The sequence below is a fragment of the Propithecus coquereli genome, unplaced genomic scaffold, assembly GCF_000956105.1.
Source record: "Propithecus coquereli isolate 6110/MARCELLA unplaced genomic scaffold, Pcoq_1.0 Scaffold399, whole genome shotgun sequence".
NCBI classification, from domain to species: domain Eukaryota; kingdom Metazoa; phylum Chordata; class Mammalia; order Primates; family Indriidae; genus Propithecus; species Propithecus coquereli.
The window spans coordinates 1,143,316-1,164,810 of NW_012149718.1; the positions used below are offsets into that span (position 1 = coordinate 1,143,316).

Genomic DNA, 21,495 nt, shown 5'->3' on the forward strand with positions numbered 1-21,495 from the left:
GGGCCTCCCTCCCCTCTGCCCCTGGAGGGGGGTGTCCACCAGCACAGGGCCCAGCAGGCATGCGGAGGAGCTGGGGGCAGCGAGAGGCCAGAGGAGGGGGGGCCCTCCGCAGCCAGGCCAGGCCTGACCCCCCCATCCCCCTGAGGGGGTGCGGCCCTCATGGCGTCCCCCAGGACCCTGCTTGGACGCAGCCTCCCTCAGAGCTGGCGGGACTCTGCCAACACGTCCAGATGTTCCGTGAGAAGTTCTCTCAGGCCGCGCGGCCGACCAGGCCAGCTGCAGTCAGGAACTCCTCGCCCCACGCAGCCCTGCCTGGGCCTCGGGGTGGGGGGGGGCAAGACCCGCGCCACCCCCCCGCCTGTGCTTGCTCAGAGCTGAAGGCTGGGCACACAGGGCCAACGGGGCGCCTGGCCCTTCCCCTCCTGCCAGCAGCAGCCTCCCCCTCCCCCACAGCTCCTGGCAGAGGAGCGGCCGGCCGGACGGGTGGGCTGGGCCTGCCGGGCCTCCCGCGGGGCTGCCCCGCCCCACATGCTTGGCCGCCCAGGCCACTCACTGCGGCTGCAGCTGCCCTGGGGATGAGATCTGAGCCCCCCAGGCCGACGGCCCTGGGCGTGGCCCCCACCTCTGCAGGCACCAGCCCATCCCAGGGCAGCGCTGTGCTCACTGCTCCTCTGCCCGGACACTCGGCCACCCCAGGTCCTGCAGGCCAACCCAGGTCCTGCAGGCCGCAGCCACGGCACCACCCCCGCGCAGCCCTCCCCGCCCACCCTCTCCGCTCCAGCTCCTCCAGCCCCGCCCTCTTGGGGTTGGGGACAGCCTGTCGCTGGCACTTGTCCCTGCCCTGCCTGCGGCCCCTCCTGCACCCAGGCCCGGCACAGGGGCTGCGGAGGCTCGGGGCCTCTGCTGAGTGAACGGGCAACTGGCCCTGGAACCCGCCGGGGTGGCCAAGCACCCTCAGGGAGCCGCTCGGGCGGCACCGACGCCACACTCTCACCACGGCACTGCCACCTGGGCTCGGTGCAGCCGCCCGCCCGCCAGCCCAGCTCCAAAGCCCAGCGACCCAGGGTCAAGGCCACCCCCCCGCAGCGGCAGGGGAGGACAGTGGAGAGGACGGACACCCCTGCCCACCTGGGCTGCACAGGTGCCGGGAGCGGCCCAGGGGTGCTGAGGAGCAGGCGCAGCTCAGGGCCCAGGGCCGCCCGGGGCCTTTCCTAGGCTGCCCTGGCCCAGGCGGGGGTTAGAAACGAGCCCCCCCGTCCCTCCCCCGCCCTGGCTGGCCCACGTGAGCAGGCGCAGGAGGCCCTGGGCACCCTCGACCTCCAGCAGAGCGAGCGCCTCGCCCCGTCCCATCCACCCCTGCAGCCCCTCTCACCCCCCGCAAGCTGGGGCTCCACGGGAAGGACGTCAGACAGCGCGGCTTAGTGACCAGAGCAAGGACGGGGCAGCCAGAGTGCCGTGGGAATCCCAGCTCCTCCGGTGGTCGAGTCGCCACCCCATGCCTCGGTTTCCCCTCCACGGTGAGGACTAAACGCACTAAGATGCTCAGGGAGCACCCGGGCCCCCGAATGTAGAGGCAGCCGCTGCCGGGCTGCAGGTGGGACGGGCCCCCCAGGCTCACAGCCCCGCCGAGCTTACCTGGCGAGGCAGGAAGGGATGGGTGGGGGGACGGTGGCCGGCCCGTTACCTGCAGCCGGCCCAACGAACACGCAGTACCCGTGCTCCTGGGCCGGGAGGGCGGCGCAGGCCACGGGCAGCTGGCCCCTACGCAGGTGGCCCCAGCACGCGTCCTCCAGGGCCTCGCAGAACTGGCGGCAGGGCGGAGGGGCGGGTGGCGGGGCCGGGCCACACGGGGGGGCCAGCAGCAGGCAGAAGAACCAAGCCAGGAAGGGGTGGCAGCGCGTCCGGAGGAGGCCCCCCCACTCCTGCGCGGCGGCCTGCACCTCCTCGCCGCTCTGGTGGTGCAGGTGGTTGGGCAGCCAGGAGCGCCGGATGCCCAGGCGGCCGCAGGCGGGCAGGGAGGGCGGCAGGGGCAGGCAGCGGCCGGCCCCGAGAGGAGCAGAGTGATTAGCAAGACCAGGCCCCACAGAGTCAGCAGCGTGGGAGCCCCAAGCCCCGCCGTCCCCAATTAAAGCCGTGACCGCTGTTCTAGACCAAGTGCCCGGAGAGTCAGAGAAGAGAGCAGCGTGCGCGCCCAGGGAGCCCGTCACCAGGGGATGCAGAAGCCGCGTGTGCCTGCCGACGTCAGGGTGCCACTGGCCGGGACCGGCTGCCACGGGCGAGGGTCCTTCGCCGTCCAGATCCGGGGGCCGCCCGGGGGACTGCCGGCTTCCCCGGGGAGGAGCCCCGCCCGGCACGGAGGAGAGAGACGCTCTACCTGGGGACCGTGGTGGCACTGAGGGCTCCCGGAGTGGTGCCTGGGGCCTGCCCCGGGAGGTGGCGGCCAGGGTGGGTGTGGGCAGTGTGGCAGCCCCGGTCGTGTGGGCGCCTGGAGCCCACGGAGCACCACTGAGCGGCCAGAGTGCTGTCCTGTCCTCCCGGGGGGCGCTGGAGGCCCCAGCGTGGGTGGGGGAGTCCAGGGGGGCCTCGGGGGCTGCTGTCTGCACCCCGGCCGTGCTCTCGGTGGGGGTGGCATCATCCCACAGCCGGACGAAGCTCCGGATGCCCTGGGCCACGTTCAGGATCTTGGCTCCGACTCCGGCGATGTTCTCTTCCCTCGCGTTGGGGCTCACGGCAGCGGCGGTGGCCGTGGCGGGGGCGTCAGGGGGCCCAGCCCGGCCACCCTCCAGCACCTCCGGGGGTGGCTCAGGGCTGGCGGGGACTGCCCCTCGCTCCGTGGGGCCATCCCGGGTGGCCGCGTGAGTGGTGAGCTGCACAGGAAGGCGGCCCTGGGGCTCGGAGGCCAGGGTGGGCGCAGGGCTGGTGACCTTATTGGACCACAGCCAGTCTAGGCCCAGCAGCTGGGCCCGGGCGGCCGCGAGGCAGCAGGTGAGCAGCAGCAGGCCCAGGCGGCCGCTGGGGTCGGGAGCCATCGGGCTGTGTGCGGCCGGGCAGGCGGCAGGCGGTGTCTGCTCTGGAGGTGGGGCCGCCTGGCTCCGCCCTCCCGCCCACGCCCAGGGCTCCCAGCCTCCTGGGCGGCTCTCCCTCCACCCCACCTTCCCCCCAGCAGGAAAGCGCACCAGCCAGGGGGCAGGTGACCAGCTCCTGGGACCTCTAACCCTTTGCTTGCCACACCCAGGACAGCTGAGAGAGGATGGGGGGCTCTGTCAAGAATGCCCAGAGGAACCCCCACTCGCTCCGCTCGGCAGCCGGAGGAGGCAGGCGGCTGAGTTTTTGCGAGGGGGTCTCCGGCCAGGACCCCCCAGCCCCAGGGGCACTGAGGCAGCGGCCCCACCCCTGCTCTCCCGCCAACCGAGAACACCCGGAAGAGCCTGGCCCCACGCCACTGTTCTGTGGTAAAACTGGAGCTTAGAAAACGCTGCCGGCTGCAGCTGCAATTCTTCAGTTGCGACTGCGCTAGACGCCCGAGGGGCGGTCCCCGCCTGTCCCCGGACCCCACCATGTCCGTCCTCCGCTGGCCCTGGGGGACCCGCTGCTCACACCACAGCCTTTCCCCTCCGCGGGGCTCCCCGCTCTGCGCCAGTTTCCGTCAGTGTGTCCTGGTCCCCATGTGAGCCCTTGTGAGCCTGTGGTATGTGCCCGTGTGAACCCGTGTGAGCCCGTGTGAGCCCTTGTGAGGCTGTGTGAGCCTGTGGTGTGTGAGCCCGTGTGAGCCCTTGTGAGGCTGTGTGAGCCTGTGGTGTGTGAGCCCGTGTGAGCCCTTGTGAGGCTGTGTGAGCCCATGGTGTGTGAGCCCGTGTGAACCCATGGTGTGTGAGCCCGTGTGAGCCCGTGTGAACCGTATAAGACCGGGACCGCAGCAATGAGCCCCAGGTGTGAGGGCCTCTCGTGCTCCTGGGAGGTGTCCCCTCTGCCCTCCCCGCCCCCGTGATCATCGGTAATTGAGCGACGCCCACACAGGTGGTGGGAAGCCAGACATCCTCCTGGTTAAGGAAACTCAGCCTTGACTAAAAGAGAGGAAAAAGCCTCGCGCCGTGATCTTCTGCCAGGATTCGGCTCCTCCGAGCAGCATGGCCGGCACAGGTGCGCGACCAGGGCCCGGGCCGGGCAGGGAGGCTCAGCGGGCAGCCTCACACGCGGGGCGGGGGGAAGCGCCAGGGCCCGGAACCGCCCTCTTCCCGCGACGCCTCCCGCTGCGTCCCGCACAGTCAGAGGACCCCAGAGGGAGCGCCCGCCTTCCAGAACTGCCCGCCCGTCCCCGGGACCGCGCGCTGGCCTGTGAAAGGAAACCAACACGGTTGCTCAATTTGGGGTTTTAAATAACAAATTTGAGAATCGTGAGGCCAACTAAAACCAACCTAACGGATGACGCGTTTTGCATTTCTGTGAAGTTTTGCGTCACTGATCAAAACCCTCCGCGGGACAAAACCAAGTAGACGGACTCCTGGCGTCCCCATCACCCCCGCCGGCCCCGTGGGGCCCAGGCACACAGGGCAGGGCCAGCGCCCCCGCCCCACGGCCTCCGCGGGCGCACAGACATCAGCCCCAAAACCGCCTTCAGGAGGGGGTCCTGGGCGATTCCTGAGACGGGCCAGCAGCGTCGGGACCTGTGGTCTGACTCGGCCGACTTCCCCGAGCCTCACGGCGTGGACCTGCGCGTCTCCAGAGTCTGCGGACGTCCCCACCCCGTCTGACCGCTTCCCGCACAGGGCAGCACTTAGGGACGCCGGCTTGTGCACAGGGACACGCTTAACCAAGAAATAACAGCGCCCGCGCACCAATGACTGCCAAGCCCAGGCGCGAGTGGTGCCGGTGGGTCCCGTCCGGCCCCACTGCCAGGTGGTGCGCTCGGCGCCGAGCGAGGGGGGAGGGCAGCCGCGAGGCCAGCAGGCCGGGGAACGTGAGCGCCGGGGAAGGAGGAGCCGCTGCCAGGCCCCGGGTGCCATTCACAGTGGGCCGCAGGCCTGCCCTCCGCCCTCCCAGCTCCGGCACCGCCTGCCCTGGGCCGCGGCCCTCTTGCCGGCTCTCTGCCTGGGGACCTGGGGCGGTCAAACCAGGACGGGGGCAAGAGCCTCCCTCCACACCGCTGCCAGGCACCAGCGCACGAGCCGGAAGGTGCTGGCGTCCTCCTCTGCCTCAGTTTCCCCATCAACAGAAGCATCTGGTTGGACAGGAACAAGTTCTCTCCCATCCAGAATATTCCACGGACCCGGGAATCCGGCTACGTGTAAGTGCGGGCGCCCGCCCCGTTCCCAGGCACGGCGCTGGGTGCTGAGCGCCCCCCTTAGGCCCTGCGAGAACCGGTGTCTTGGGTGTCAGTGCGTCGTACGGTGAAGAAACTGCAGCTGGAGACGCGAGGGCCGGGTGCGCGGCCACGGAGCCCTGCGAGGCAGCGCCAGAGCAGGACCCAGGCAGCGCGCATGCACACGCACGCACACGCACACACGTGCTCACTCAGCGCTCGCACAGACGCTCACGAGCACACATGTTCACAGTTTCACACCCACAGTCTTGGCCACCACGTGTGTGCGACAGCCCAGGAGCGCGCCGCAGCGCCGTCCCCTCTGCCCGAGCCCTCACCCGCTTCTCCGGGCTGTGTGGCGGGCCGCGGCACCCAGGGCTGTGATCAAACAGCCCCCAACTGTCCCCACCTGACCCCCGCGCGGAACACCAAGGAGCCACGATCGATCACCGTCCAAAGGGCAGGCTGGGCTGTTTGGGATCAGAACTCGTGTTCCAAACAGCGGAACACCCCGTCCCCTCTCGCAGGGCGGGGCGGCTGCTCCACATGCAAACATCTGTGTCCCGGCGAGGCTCAAACTGTCTCACAAACGCCCAGAGGATGGTGTTTTTGCTCGAAAATCCGTTGCTGCTAATGGGATTCTATGCCCGAACGTCTCTGGAAAATCTCAGAACAGAAATTCCGAAGACCCCCTCCCCCGGCACATGTGGGGAGAGGGAATTCGGCTCCGTCTGCGGTGGACGCCAGTGGGGCTACTCCGGGCACTGGCCGGACGGCTCTGGACACCCAGACGGTCACTCGCGGGGCCACGTGCCGCCGGGCTGCCCCTGCGCTGACTCGCTCAGCCCACAACTCCTGGGCAGACCCAGGTGTGCGGAACCAACCGCGGCTGGAAAGGAGAAGCAGCAGCTCTGCCAGGCCCACAGCCCCCGGGACTCGGGTACTCCGGGACGCACCCGGCAAAGGTGGCCACTACGTGAGCCTCCTCTCACACACGTGCACACGCATGCTCACTCCGTGTGCACACATGCACACTTACCCACAACCACTCATCCACATGCACACGCCACGCACATGCACTCACGCACGGCGGTGCCGTGACAGTGGTGGCTCCTGGAGGCACAGCTCGGGCTGCTGCGTGCAGCGTGTTCTGAGTGTCAGGGCTAAAAGCCCAGGAATCCCCACACCCGCCTCGACGACCCGTGTTCCTGTGCTGGCACCGTCTGCGGCCGAGCAAGCACCCTGCAGGCCCCTCCGGAGGTGACGGGGCAGCCGAGGCCACCACGAGGCCCTTCGAGTGGAACACCCCTGGCCTCGGTGGGCCCCAAGGGCGCTGCCCCGTCACGGAGCATGCAGTGCAGGCCTCCTGCAGCTGCGGTGTCCACGGAGCGAGGCTCAGGCTCAGAGACCATCTGACTATGGACACGAGTGCGAAAAAGTGCCACAGCCCACTCCCAGCAGCCCCATCTCCTCTTCCAGAAGGTTCCACCCTCCCTGCTGTGCTGAGATGCGCCCCTGCCTCCTGCCCTGCCCGAGCCAGGGTTTGTTCTGTCTTGTTGGCCCGTCTGGTTGGATTCCTGAATAATGTGGTCTTTTATTTTCATTTTTTAAAAAGGCACAAACACCCACGTGTGGATGGAGGAAACCGGCTGACTGTGGGGCAGAGAGGGGGCCGTGCCCAGGACAAAGGAGGAAGCGGCCCCTGCCTGGACCTCGGGCCGGGCTCTGTCTCCTGCCCCGCCCTGGGGAGCAGAGACCGTCCGGGGACGGGGCCAGCCGGCATCCCTGAACAACCGGGAACAACACCAGGGCACGCACCGCCCGGCGGCCTGTGCACGCCCAGCACTGCTGTGGAAGCCACGAAACGTGGCTTTTGTCTTTCTGTGTGCGACTAGTTCATGACTGAGCCTCTCGGGCTCCCCTGAGCTCCGCACCCCGTGGCTGCCTTTTCACACCGCATGGTGCAGAAGGAAGGTTCTGCAGAAGCCCCTGGAAGGCCCCGCTGCTGGGAGGGGCCCCTGGACTGGTCCTGACCCACTCCTCACCCAGCCACTCGCGCGAGCCACCACCCAGCCACCACCCAGCCAGTGGAGTGACCTGCGCTGCCTGGGGACCCAGGGGCTGGAGGTGGCCGCGCAGGCAGAGGCCCCTGGCACCTCCCCTCCGGGGGGCTCTGCCGCCCCGAGAAGCCCGCCCGGCCCCGCTACCAAGCGCAGCTGATGGAACGTGGCCACTCCCATCGAACCTCGTGTCCAAACCCTCGGGACAGCCACACGCGTGAGGAGGGCTGTCTCTGCTCTTCCCCAGAGATGCCTCCAGGGCTGAGCCCCCAGCAGCTCCCAGGCCCCGGTGTCCCCGCGGCGTGAAGCGCGTGGGGCGCGGGCGGGAAGAGCCGCCTCCCAGCCCCCAGGTCCAGGTTCCCCCACCGAGTCGTCGCAAGCTGAGGGGACTCGTTGGCTCCCAAATAAATGCAGCACTGCCGGGCTCTCAGCGGGCAGGCTGCTCCACCACCCACGCCGGGCCCGAGGGTCCCGAGACCCTCCCCAGGGGTCTGTGCAGCCCAGTCCCCCCAGGCCACCTTCGGGAAAGTGCGCAGAGCAACAGGCCACGGCTGGGGCAGGGGGTCTGACGGCTGGAGCGTCAGGGGCTCAAAGTGCCGCAGGGCGGGGCACCTTCCCAGTGACGCCCGCCACCCCGCTCCCCCAGGAAGCCGTCGGGGGGACGCAAGGCCACCCGCCAGGGCTCTCGGCAAAAGCCTGGACCTGAACACGATGCGGCAGGCGGACAAACAGGCTGTGGGGCGCTCGGGCAGCCTACCTGACCCTCCAAACACGCCCCTGCTGGGACAGGCGGGCGGGGAGGGGCTGCTCGAGGACAGAGACCACTGCGACCACCAACGCGGTGCATGGTCCTTGAGCGGTCTCAGGCTTGCCGAGAAGACGTGAACCCAGCGTCGTAGGACGTGGTTGGGGCAGACGCGAACGCAGCCTGCGTACGACAGGACAGAATCACCGTGAACTCAGGAACATCCTGTTCTCAGGAGATACACACGTTAAGTGCACTCTCCGGGCTGGGGGTGGAGACGCTGCAACCGATTTACCAGGAAAAAGTGCGCATGTCCCGGCACGCGGATATGCAAGGGCGCATGCTTGTGCATGTATGTGGACGTGTGTGCACACGTGTGTGTATGTGGACAGGTGCGGACATGGGTGTGTGTGCATAGATGTGTGTGTGCACGGACATGCACAGAGATGGATATTCTTGTGTGTGGGTATGCATGTACGTGGACACACGTGTGCATGGCTGTGCATGTATGTGGATGTGGTCATGGGTGGGAGAAAAAGGGAGGGCCCGGAAGCGACATGGCAAGTGTGGCCGGGTGGACGTGAAGGATGTGGGTGGCGTTCGCTGACGATCCTTCGACTCTTCTGCAGGTTTGAAAGTCTGATGTGACGTCTGCAGGGAACACAGAAGTTCCCTCCTGATGTCCTCCTGGCTCGGCCCTGCTGTCAGCCCCACCTGGGGAAGTGCAGGTGACTCAGCCCAGGGCGGGTGAAAGCTTCGCAGACACCAATCCGTGTGCCCGGGCTCCTGCCAAGCCTTCCAGACCCCTGCTCACCGCCTCCTACGCGCCGCAGAGGGGCCAGCGAGGGTCTCTTGCAACAGAGGGAAATAAAGTCCCCTGCGCAGAGCACGGCCTCACCGTGCCCCTGTGTTGGCGCAGGCTCTAAAGGGACCACCCGTGCTCTGCCCCAGGACAAAGCAGATGTTTTTAAAGACCCTAAAAACCTTAAGAACTAAGGGGTCCCCCTGCTTTGATCTTTTCCAAGATAGTTTGGCTGTTCTGGGTCCCTCGAAATTCCATATGAGTGTGACAGTCACCTCGCGATTCCCGCGGCTGGTTCCGAACGAGCTCCCCGACACCACAGACTTGGGGGGGTCCCCACCTTCCGAGCGAGTCTTCCCGCCCATAAACATGGCCACGGGCCGTTTCTTTAGATCTTCCTTAATTTCAACACTGTTCTGTGGTCTTCAGAGTACACGCTTTGCACTTCTTTTGTTAAATTCATCCCTAAAGATTTTATTCTTTTTGATGGATTTTTTCCTTAGTTTCAATTTTGGATTGTTGAGTGCATATGTAAAGAAATGCAATTGATTTTTATATATTGATCTCGTGTGCTGCAACCTTACTGAACTCGGTTATTAGTTTTAACATCTTTTTAGAGATCACTCCGTACGTTTGTGTGTGCAAGATCCGGCATCCACAGAGACAGCCGCGCACTCCTCGCCAGAGTGGATTCTTTCACTTCTCCTTCCTGCCCGATGGCCCTGCTGCCACCTCCAGTGCCGTGTTGAATCACAGAGGCAAGAGGGGACACCCCCGTCCTCTTCCTGACAGCAGGGGAAGCTCCCGGCTCCTCGCCGAGTGTGACGTCAGCGTGGGCTCGTCACAGACGTTTTCTCACGAACAGTGCTGGATTCGTTAAATGTCTTTTCTGCATCCAGTGAGACGATCGTGTGATTTTTATTTCCTATTCTATTGAAATACCGTATTACCTGGATTTTCAGATGTTAAAACAACTTCCCCCACTGGGTCGCGGGGTATCATTTTGCTAGTACGTTGCTGGATTGGAGCCCCAGTATTTTGTGTCCATATCCGCAAGCGAAACTGGTCTGTTGTTTTCTCTGTGATGTCTTTGTCCAGCGATGGTATCAGGGTGACACCAGTCTCACGAAGCGAGCCGGTGAGTGTTTTACGAAAGAGTTTGTGAGGATTGGTTTTTTAATTCTTTAAACGGTTGGAAGAATCCAGCGGCAACGCTCTCCGGCCCTAGGCTTTGCTCTCTGGGGAGTCTGGACGCCCAGAGCTGCGTCCTGGTTCCCCGTCGTCTGTTCAGACTGTTTCTCATCGAATTGGTTCAAGTCGCTCGCTTCTTTCTAGGGATTTTCCGTCTCCTCCGTCACCGAGTTTTCTGACGCGCGGCTGTTCACAGCGTCGGCTTTTTGTGAGACTGACTTTTCTCACGCATTTGATGAAAGCGTTTTCCTTTTATGAAGTCCCGTGTACTTTGAAGCTCATTTTGAAAGGACGTGTTTGTCATTTCTAAACTAGGTCACGGACACCGGGCCGCACAGGCGTTTCCCGGCATGTCACCTTCCTTCCGGGGAACGTTTCCTCCCCTCAGCACACGCCGCGCCAGGGGCCGCTCCCCCGCATGGCCCCGCGTCCACGGAGACGCTCCCGTGACCCGCACAGCCACGCCACCATCCCGGATGATTCCCAGCCCGGAAAGCCGCGACCGAGAGGGGACGAGCCGGCCCGGCCCGCGGGTAGCCTCGTCCCTGCTAATTCTTCACGTTCTCCCGTTCACTCCGCACACGTGCGCTGGGCTCCCGCCCGGGCCCAGCCTGCTCTGGCGCTGAAGACGCCTCGGTGAGCAAAAGGGCGGGTCTCGGCCCCCGTGGTGCATCAGCTATGGCGCCCACCACAACGTGAAGCGGGAGGTGACCGCAGGAGGTGGCACAGCAGAGACGCGCAGGAGGGAGGGAGTAAAGGACAGGCAGGACGACTGTCCCCGGCAGCACGGGAACCGGGAGGCGCCTCTCGGATAACACGGCCCTGGGGAGCCACGTCCCCGCAGAGCGACACCAAACTCTGGCGTGCTGATGTGGCCTCGCTGGCGGAAGGGCCAGACACTTACTTGGCCGCCCAGGAGAGGAGGGGCAGCCCTGGCCGGCCATCGGGGGGACGGTCCCCTTTCTGGGAGTCTGGAGAGTCAACGCCTGGCGTCCACGCGCTGTGTGTGGTGGGTGCCCAGCCGTGCGCCGTCCCCTCGCGCCTGCAGCTGAACTGCTCCGCTCCGTGCAGGGGCCACGTGAGGGGGCACACGGGGCCGGCATTTCTCTCAAATGAAGGCCCTTGACCCAGGAAACTAATATTTGACTAGTGTCACTGAGGTGGCCCCAGGTTCCGGGACGTGTCCGCCCTGAGCAACACGGGGCCAGCCCCGCCCTCCAGCCAGCTGGCAGGACAGAGCCCGGCCACAGGAGGGGTGGCGAGGGCACGCCCCCCCCCCCAGGACCCTGCCAACACCCCGTGCAGGCTGCTGAGGTGCGGGTCTGCAGGGGCAGAAGGGGACAGGCGCGGGCGGCCTCCCATGCAAGCGAAGCCCGTGTGGGTTTTAAGGTTTACAAGTTAACTTATTAACAGGAACTTTGATGGAAAGCTCTGGGGCAGGCGCACACCACCAGACTCCCGCGTCGGGGGCTGCCAGACCCGCCAGGCCCCAGCCTGTGACGCCGCGCTCACGTCTGGGTGGGGGCGGGGACCACGCACCTCCAGGTGCCAGGACTAGCCGCACGTTCTCCAGAAACCCGCCGACATCCTCACAGGCCCACACCGGGACCGCGGCCCCGGCGCCTGCCCAGGGCCACGCAGCTGACCGTGGACCACCCCGCGTCCCCGCCTCCCCGTGGGGCCTCCGCCTCCCTGCGGTGTCCGGAGACGGCCGTGGATGGTGAGAGAGCGGCGCTGGCCGGGCGGGGTCGGGGCAGCACCTGCAGGCCACACGCAGTCCCCTGCTCACCTGGCCGTCATCGGCGAAGCCACCGTACCGCGCCACCAGAGCAGACCCGGGCCCCGCAGCCAGGGGAGGGGCGGGGCCACACTCCTCATGCTGCGCGCGGTCAGGGCGGGCGCCGGGGCCCCTTTCCGCCTCACGTGCACCCCGTCCTCGGTGTCCCCAGATCTCCTCCTCGACAGCAGGGCCCCTCACTCCACTGGGCCTTGCCCCCGATGCGAGGGTCTGGGGGGCCCTGACCTGGCTGGACCTGACGGGCCATTCGGCACCTCGGGCCTGGTGCCCGTCTGCGGGGGTGACAGTGCCGCTGCCCAGTGACGGTGACCCCAACGCCCCGGGGGAGGCAGCGGGGAGCGGAGGGGTGGAGCGGGTGGCCTTGAGGACGTGGACGAGGGTGGGCTCACGGGCAGAACCTGCCCACTAAGGCCGCAGCTGAGCCCACAGCAGGGGTGAGCTCCGCTCCCTGGGGCCGGCTCCGGCGTCTGGGCGCCTGGCAGGCTGCTGCGGGCGGGGCCCTCCCAGGGCCTGGCAGCTCCTCGGGTCGCCCTGGCCCAGCCCTCTCCCACCAGGGCCCCCAGCTCCCTCCCCACCAGCGAGGCCCCGGCTGGGACCCAGGCAGCTTCCTGCCGTCGCAGGCACCAGCCCCGCGGGGATGTGCGGAGGAGCGGGTGCCGTGGAGCCGCGGCCCATCTGCGCGCCGGGAGCTGCACCGGGTGCTACCCCTGCACCGCCCAGCGGCAGCGGTGTGGCCCTCAGGCTGGCCAAGGGCGTCAGGACACGCCATCACCCAGGCCTGGCCCGGCCGCACCCACCAAAGCCCCTCCTCTGCGGCCCCCACGCCCAAGGCCACCAGGCCGCGCAGGAAAGTGTGGGCAGACCCGCCAGGAGCTTGGGGGTCCGGGGGGTCCCGGGGGCCGGCCGCAGCCTGATTGCAGACATGTTCTGCAGGTCTGTGTGCCGGACGTGAAGGGGCCAGGCACGGAACCGGTCACCCGGGGCTGGGGGCTCAGGGGTGGCAGAAGAGTGAGAAGCGTCAGAGACACCGCAGCAGGTCCAACGTCCAAGCCCCGACTCGGCACAGAGCCTGCGGACGGGACCTTGTCAGCAAAAGGGTCTCTGCAGCAGTCATCAGCTGCGGATCTCGAGATGAGACCACCCTGGTTGTCTAGGTGGGCCCGAAGCCCAGGACACGTGTCTTTAGGAGACAGAGGAGAGACACAGAGGAGACAGCCACGGACAGAGCAGGGGCGGGAGCCACGCGGCCACGAGCCCAGGCACGCCCGGGCCGGAGCTGGGAGAGGCAGGAGGATCCTCCCCGGGGCCTGCGCAGCAACTCCTGGCTCCCGGGGACGGTGCCTTTGTGCCGCTTTTAGCCACGAGTTTGTGGGATTCACTCTGGCAGCCCTGGGAGCAGGTGGGCCGAGCGGGCGGGGGTGACCGAGGGGAGACGCAGGCCCAGGCCTGGCGGAGCCAGTGGCTTCCTGGGAAGCTCGCAGATAGCAGTGGCCTCTGCTGGGAGGGGCCTGGCAGCCCCGGGTCACTGCTGATTCATGTCACAGGAACGTGACCCCGTCCTACACAGGCCGAGGCCGAGGCCGGGGAAGGCAGTTCAGGCCCTGGCCGCCCCCAAGAGTCAGCAGGCGTCCCCCGCTCCGGCCTTGGCCAGCTGGTCCCGGACGCTCCGCCGGGTGTCAGGCAAGCCGGGGGAGCGTGCGCCCTGCCGGCTCCCACCTGGGCGGAGGCCGGGCCAGCCCGAGGGCTCGGCAGACACAGGCTGCAACAAGCTCCGTTTTGAAAACTTTACCGCAAAAGTGCCGGCAGAAACCGGGTGACAAGTGAGCTGGAAATAACTGTCCTGGAACCTCCGCTGGCTCCCCGTCCCGGGGGGAGGGAAGCAAAGGGGCCGGATGCCGCCCTCGCCGCCCCTGGAAGATGACGTTTCCGGCTTTAAACCACAAACTCCCAAATGCCCATTCCCAGGCTGCGGGGACGCCTCCCCCGCCTGGGTCCAGGCCTCGTCTCCGTTTATTCACCGTCTTTGCTCCCGCAAGCCGGTGTCTTCTGTTTGCAGCTGGCGTTTGGGGAGCCGGGCAGTGCGTTCCCCAAAGTCCACCCCTGGCTCTTCGCGGCCAACAGGTTTCCTGCGAGCAGGGCCAGGGTGGCGCGTGTGGCCTGAGGTCGGCTTCTCACCTGCCCCTCCTCAAACACCTGCCTCCAGGTACTATTTCCCGGAGACCCGTCTCCTTGGAGAGAACGTCTCCTTGGAGGACAGGTTCTCTCCGTAAGGAGGAACAGCCCCAGCCCCCTCGGGCCGGCCCTGGGGGCTTTTCTCAGCACAGCTGGGCCGGGGGTCCCCCTCCCAGAGAGCCCGGGGCCCCTAAGCACCCCCAGGAGAGGACTCTGTGCCTTGTGGGCTTCTCCGTGGGGGGACGGAGGGGCTCTGCCCACCCCTCCCACGGCCAGACCCGCTCACCACTCGGGGGAAGCTTGGCCTGAGGCCTGCAGGGGACACAAACCCTCTCTGACCCCCCGACACACAGCCTCATGCTGAACCCTGCGGGGGGGCAGCGAGGGGGCACGTGCCCAAGGAATAGAGCAGCTGGGACCTCCCACGGCCCCTGCCCCTGTGCCGGAGAAGGAAGAGCCTCGCATCCGGTGAAGACCTGGGGCCCAGGCCTGGGGGTGCCCAGTGGGTGACCACCGAGGACGCACAGTGAGCTCTCCCGCCGTGGCCTCGGTGCAGCAGGAGCAGGGAGAGCTGCCCAGCGGCTCGGGACGGCGTCTGTGAGCACCACGTCCATCCCTGCGCGCCGGCATCCCAGACGCACCGACCCGCCCGGGGGTCCTCCCAAGTGCGCTGAGACCCAGCACGCCTGCGTCCTCAGCCTGCGGCCAATTCCCATTTCCCGGGTCTGGGGTCCCGTTGGCAGCAGCATGTTTGAAAAGCTTCCGGGCAGTTCCCACGTGCAGCCTGGTGTGAAGTACAGCCACGCAGGACCCGGCTGCTTCCGGGAGCACGGAGCAGAGCCCGGGCCACCCGCCAGCTCCCAGCGGCCACACGGGAGGCTTGAAGCAGCGCCTTCCTCGCAGACAGCCAGGGCGGCTCGGGGCTCCCCGCACGGCCAAGACGCCACGGGGACGCTGCTTCTGGATTGTCCCCGACCACCCCTGCCCGTGGCGTGGCTCGCGCTCGGAGGTGCAGCAAATCCCGGCCACAGCCACGGAATGTGGGAGGGAGGGGCTGGTGCCAGGACAGTCAGACAGCAGCGGGTCGGGCCACACACCGCCCTGCCCGCGCGGCGACGGGACGGGCCCAGCTACACGGAGGCAGGGCCGGCCCACGCACCTCAGGGCTGCAGCGACACGGAAGGACCGGGGGAGCGGGATGGGACGGGGCGGAGGGCGGGCGCTGGCTCTCAGCCTGTGGTTCGCCAGTCCGTTCTTGCGCAGGAAGTCGCTCAGACACTTCAGTCTCCTCGGCTCCGGTTTCCAGTCCTTGCCACGCACTCGACTGGAGACTAATCCACTTCACAGTTTGTAAACGTGCTGGTTGGCGTTTCCTGAGCATCTAGACGCCGGGCTCCCGGCCAGGCGCGAGGATGCAGTCGCCGGCGGACCCCGAGCTAGGCTTGCTTCCTGCGTCCGAAACTGCCGGGGCGGCGGCGGCTCTGGGACGGCGTGTTCTGCCCTGCGCACCAACGCTTGACGCTTGCCCTCCCCGCGCTGTGCCTGCACCGAGCCATCCAAGGCAGTCCCGGTCCCCGCCGGGCGGACTCGTCTGCCAGAGCAGGGACCGGCCGCCAGGGGGAGCCACAGACCCGGCCGTCTCCTGGCCGAGCACAAAGTTCCCGGCGGGAGAATCGAGCCAACAGTTCTCTTCTGCTCCTCGCGACTGGGTTTTCCATCACGAAAGTGACGCGTATCGTCACACTCGGGCCTGGGAGTGAAGGTGATGGCCACCCTGCCCACAGCCCACGACTCGCGAGCACCGCCTGTCCACACTGGCTCTGCCCACGCGGCGACACACAGCACAGCCCCAACAAGCGCGAGCCGCGGCCTCTGCCCGACGCGCCTTTCCCCGCAGCCTTTCCCCGCAGCCCGTCCGGGCCGGCTCGGGGCACACGCAGCGTCGCCTCTCCCACCCTGCTGCTCAGCGTGACCAAGGGACACATCTGCTCATCACAGCATCGTCTGATGGCACCAGACACGTTTTCCCGGATTTTCAAAAACCCTTAAAAATTTTAGTTTCCATTTTTAAACTGACACGTAGTGATTGTACGTATCTGCGGGGTACTCAGTGACGTCCCCATACAGATGACGCCTCGCGGTCAGATCAGGGTGACGCGCACCCGTCATCTCAGACATCCGGCATCCCTCCGTGTTGGGGACACTCAACAGTCCACTCTGTCCGCCGCCACTTCCGGCTCCATCCGCTGGGGCTGTTTCCTGCCGCATCTGTTTCCTGCCGGGCTTGGCTGCCAAATGTGACGCTGACTCACCCCGACAGGCGGGGGCTTGGTCTGTGCCACAGACTCCCACGGCCGGGGCCACCGGGTGGAAGAGATGAAGACCCCAAATGACAGAAAGGGCGGAGTCCCCCAGAAGGACGTGCGGCCACACGCCCGGCCGTGCAGAAGCTGCCCCGGCACAGCCGACCGGGTGGGAGACGGCCCGTTCTGCCGCTTCCTCTCTGTCGCGGCAGAATAACGGCCACGAAGAGTCCACGTTCTAATCCCCGGAGTCTGTGACGTGTCACGCCACGTGGCACGTGGGAATGCAGGCGGCAGACGGACTGACAGGTTGCTGGTCTGCGGCCGTTAGTAGGGACAGCAAGATGCTGCGTCAATTGGGACAGCGGTGCCCAGGCTACCTGGGGCACCAGGTTCCACGGAGGTTCTCCCGGAGTGGAGGAGGGACAGACAGGCCAGGGCACGGCCGGAGAAGACCGTGCTGGCCACCGCTGGCTCTCTGGGCGCCGAGAAGCCGGAAAAGGCAGGAAGCGGTGCTCCCGGAGCCCCCGTGAGGAGCCAGCGAGACTCACTCCTGACGTCCCCACGGCAGATCAGCAAGGGTCACTGTGTCCCTTCAAGCCACTGAGCTTGTGGTCATCTGCTCGGGAAGGCACAGCGAGTTTCCTGCCTGCTCTGGAGCGAGGCGCGTCACCCGAGCGTCTGCCCCGCGTCCCGGGTCTGAGGGCCACCCCGCACCTGCCCCTCGCCCAGGGCTGCTTGGCGGCTCTGCCGCGTCCCCTCCCCCCCGTCAGGCATTTGTGTGACTTTCTTCCAGGGTGTCCTCGCTGCTTTGGCTCCTGTGATCCATTCGCTCCACGCCCGGGTGGCCAGTCCCTCCGCCGTCCCCTGCCTGCCGAGCACCAGGTCTTGCGGCCATCCCCGAACCTTCTCCGGGATGACAGTCGGACCATGGGAGGACAGTCGCGGCTCCCACGCTGTTGTTGACAAATACTTGTGTGAATACAGTTAAAGCGTTAGGGACGCGCCAAATCGCTATAGAAGTTTCTAAACGCGCACTGTCACTCAGTCCTTACTCCACTGCGACCTGGAACAGACACTCCGGCCCCTCGGCCCCGGCCACACTGGCAGCACTGGTCACCGTCCCAAATTTGTCTTTGAAACTCACATCACATTTGGGATGTCTAAATTCATTTTCTTCCAGCTGCACAGACAAACCCGCTAAGGCCCTTTAACAAGCAACCGCTCCTTCCACAAGAACCAAAACGCCCCTTGTCCCACGTAACGCAGGCGGCGCCGTGGGGGCATCCTGACCCATCAGCAGATGCCCACTAGGGGCGAGTGGCCATCGGAGGGCCAAGTGCGAGTGGGTCCTTGGTCAGGGCCTGACCCAAGAGCCCATCCTCCCTTCCTGGGGAGAGGCTGCCCCGACACGAGCCCCACCCGAAGCCTGCGCGGGGCTCGGGGAGGAGCGGGGGGGCCGAGGAGGCAGCCGGCGTGCTCCCCCGTCCCCACACTGCAGCCAGCCCAAGGGACCAGCCCCAGAGGCCCGGCCAGGCTCCCAGCCCTGCACGGGGGTATGAGTGCGCACATGTGAGTGTGCAATTGTGTGTGCACGTGTGTGCAGCTGTGACTGCATGTGTGTGTACACACTGGTGTGTTGCGAGTGTGTGTAAGCATGGGCTTGCACGAGTGTTGGGTGTACACGTGAGTGCATGTGCAAGCGTGTGTGCGTGTGCACAAGTGCGTGTGCAAGCATGTGTGCGTCTGAGTGTGGGTGTGCACGTGAGTGCATGTGCAAGCGTGTGTGCATGTGTGGGTGTGCAAATGTGTGCACACTAGTGCGTGTGCGAGGCTGTGGGTGTCAAGAGCACAACCCCTGCCTCCAGAACCCGGCAACTGAACCAGCCCACATCATGCGCGGGGGGCGGGGCGGGGGACGGCAAGGCAGGGACCCCGAGAGCGGTGCTGGGCTGCGGGGCCTGGAGCCCTTCCCGGCCATCTGGTCCTGGGGCCCCTTCCTGTCCGCAGCCCCCGCAGCGAGCTCCGTCCACGGCCTCAGCCCAGCCGCAGCAGGACGACCAAACCAAAAGCTGGAAGAGGATTTTCCCTGGAGCTTTGAAATCGCAAGAAATGCGTCTACAGGAAGTGATGAGAACGCACGTCCATTTGCCTAATAAAACGGCTTGTTTCCCTGGGGCGCGGCGCAGCCCTCGCTCCCCCGCCCTGGCTTGTCCCCGCACCCACTCACATGCCCCGGACAGGCCCCAGGCGGCTGGTTACCAGGACGCCAGGTTACCGGGTCCCCTCCCGGCTCGGGGAAACCAGCTGTTACAGTCATCACGCCCACGTGGACGCTGCGCCACAGGAATGTCAGGAGGGGGCGGAGGCTCTGCAGGTAGGTCGGCGAATCCCCTTGAAGACGCCCTTCCTCACAGAGGATGTCGTGCACAGGGTCCCGCGGCGTCTGGCTTCACGGAGCCCCGGAAGAGCCAGAGGCCCCCGTCGCCTCGCCAGTGGGCAGGGCCTGCACCCCCCGCCCCGCCCGGACCACGGACCCCACTGCTCTGCTGGGACGGACGGCGGGAGGCCTGGCCACGCAGGCCACGTGTGTCGCACGCAGGGCTTGGGGGAGGGCGCACTGATGGGAGGGTGTTCAGGCATGTCCCCATCGATCCACCCACGGTCCCCAGGCGTCGGGGGGCCAGCACCCCTCTAAGCCCCCCCACTTGAGGCCCAGCCCAGCCCAGGACCGAGCCCTTCGCCCCCTGAGACCTCCTGGCCCCATCCGCAGGCGTCTGCCCCAGCGAGCACTCCCAGTTCCTCTCCCTGATCCCTGCCCCGTCCCCACCGTGACCTGTGACATCCCTCCCAGACTCTGGACAAGCTGGCCCTACTGTGCCGACCCCACCACACCTCGCACCCCTGCACCTGCCTGACGCATGGGGGCTGCACTTGGGCTCCCCCCACCAGGACAGGACGCTCCCGGCCCCCACACTCACCATGGCCGCCCGTTCCTGAGGGGTCTGTGCTGGGGGGCGGGCGGACACTGAAGAACCATCGGACCCAGCCCCGGCCAACCCACCAGGCCACGCTGCACCCCCGGGAAGCAGGGGAGGGGCTGGGAAGAGGAAACATCTCTCTCCCCTACGGCTGTGCTGGTGGCCCCACTGTGGGGCGCTGAGGACACGTGTCCACCCCCTGCCCTCCCCACGCCCTTCCGCCTCACGGGGCTTCCGGGACTCAGCAGGGACAGCCGCACCCCTTCCCCGGAGCAGCGGGCTCACCCCCCCCACCCCCCACCCCCACCAGCTCCTGCCCGGCGTGTGTAAGCGCACCTGGCCAGCGCACCTGCCCCGCACACCTGCCCCACGCTGCGCCCACCGAGGAGCAGAGACCAGCACTGCAGCGACAGGGAACAGGGTGGCGGCTTTCCCACAACCCGCGGGGATGGACCTCGCTGGGCCTGCCGGAGCACGTCCCGCACACACCGTCTCCTTTATCCCCGACGAGGTGCCCGTGCACCAGGCTTTTCAGCAGCAGCCTGTCTGCGTGGCTCGCACGGCCTCCCGAGAACCGGCTGCTCAAAGGCCTGGGGCCGGCGCACACCAGCAGCAACCCCAGGACATGAGGACGCCCTTTGCAGAAAGCGCCTGGTTTCTGAGTTGAGGGCAGAGGTTTCAGGACCTCACCTGTCCCCACCCGGGCACCTATGCCCAGGGCCGGGCTTCCTGTGGTCAATGCTTCCTTCCTGCTGTCACGACCCCCTCCTGTGGGGGCTTGAGTGTCACCCCCCAGCCCAGCAAAGCCACTCCCGTGGGTTTCCGGAACGCTCACCCAGGGCCCACAAGAACACACGTTTCGCACAGGAAGCATCTGCTCACACACCTGGCTCTGCGCCTGCTCCACACCTGCTGCGCCCACGGCCCGGAGCCCGCGGGGCAGGTGTTCATTCTCCTGTCCTGGGGGGCAGCTCCCTCCCCACCACCGCATGGACTGCGGGCCCGGGAGGGGCTCACTGACGGCACCGGGCACCTGTCCACCTGCTAGGTGCATCTGGGCACCGTCTCACGTCCTCCACCTGCCCCCGCCAGTGCTTCTGTGAGCCCGTCTGCAGGGGGAGAAAACAGGCGTGGAGAAGACATGTGACCTAACAGAATCACACAGCCGGCCAGAGAAGCGCTGGCTGCCGGCGTAGAAAACAGCTGCGGGAGCCCACGCTGGCCTGAGGGTCGGGAGTGGACACCGCTGTGGGCTCCAAACGCCGTCCAACTGGCCTCCCCGAAGGGGTCACCCCCACCCGTTCCTGCAGAAGCGCCTTCCGGAAGGACAAACCCAGGTCATCTGTGAGCATGGACGGGGCCTCCTCTCAGGCCGGGGATGAGGCCTGTGGGACCAGCCTGAATCGTGCCGGGACCGGCAAAGGCCCCGTGTCGTCTGGGCTCTGCGGCCAGGCAGGACGCGCCAGAGCACACGTGGGGTGCCGGCGACCCAGCGCTGCAAATCTTCTGAGAATGTTACCTAAAGAATGCAGGGCTTTTAAAGTTTTTATTTTAAAACATTGAACTAAGCGTTCCGTCCCATCATCCAAACTTGACATCGAAGTCTGAACAAACTCAGCATGTCTCTCTCTTTGTCCTTCCATAAAACTCACAAGGTCGGAAGAAATTAAACATTAAAGGCAGCCCGTGACCCCTTTCCACGTGGAGCCGCTGCGATTACTTTCCTTGGCTGAACTACCCAGTCCGTTTTCAGAGAGGATTAACATCTGCGCGAGCTGCCGTCTTTCTAGAACCGGCCCAGAGTCGTCTCACGCGGTCACGTCAGTGCAGGGCCGGCGGCACGCCTCCCTCGAGAAGCGTCTCTCCACACGAATGTAATGGGACGTCAGGCGACCTCCTGCGGGCGGCCAGGGGGTCCCACCACCCCTGGCAGAGGAAGGAACTTGGCCTTGATCCTAGTTGCCCAATTTCAGTCTGGCAGCAATCTGGTTGGACCCAAGCACCCTAAGACTCGAAGGGTGGGGGCCCTGCAAAGGCATCTGTAGCTACTTCCTGCGAGTGCCCCCCAGTCTTCGCTCCCGCAGAGACCCACCTCTGCCAGCCCAGCCCCGCCCCAACCCAGCCCCAACCCAGCCCCTGCCCCA

The 21,495-nt window shown here is 66.5% G+C and overlaps 1 protein-coding gene across 1 annotated transcript in view; it reads right to left on the minus strand.

The window, feature by feature from the left end:
• Positions 1 to 3,061, minus strand: part of COL18A1 (collagen, type XVIII, alpha 1) — a 60,548-nt gene extending 57,487 nt beyond the window's left edge. Inside the window, exon 1 of the mRNA XM_012652699.1 lies at positions 2,375 to 3,061. Coding sequence (XP_012508153.1) covers positions 2,375 to 3,029 — 655 coding nt within the window. The 5' untranslated portion in view covers positions 3,030 to 3,061. The remainder of the gene's footprint in view (positions 1 to 2,374) is intronic.
• Between the last annotated feature and the right edge of the window lie 18,434 nt (positions 3,062 to 21,495).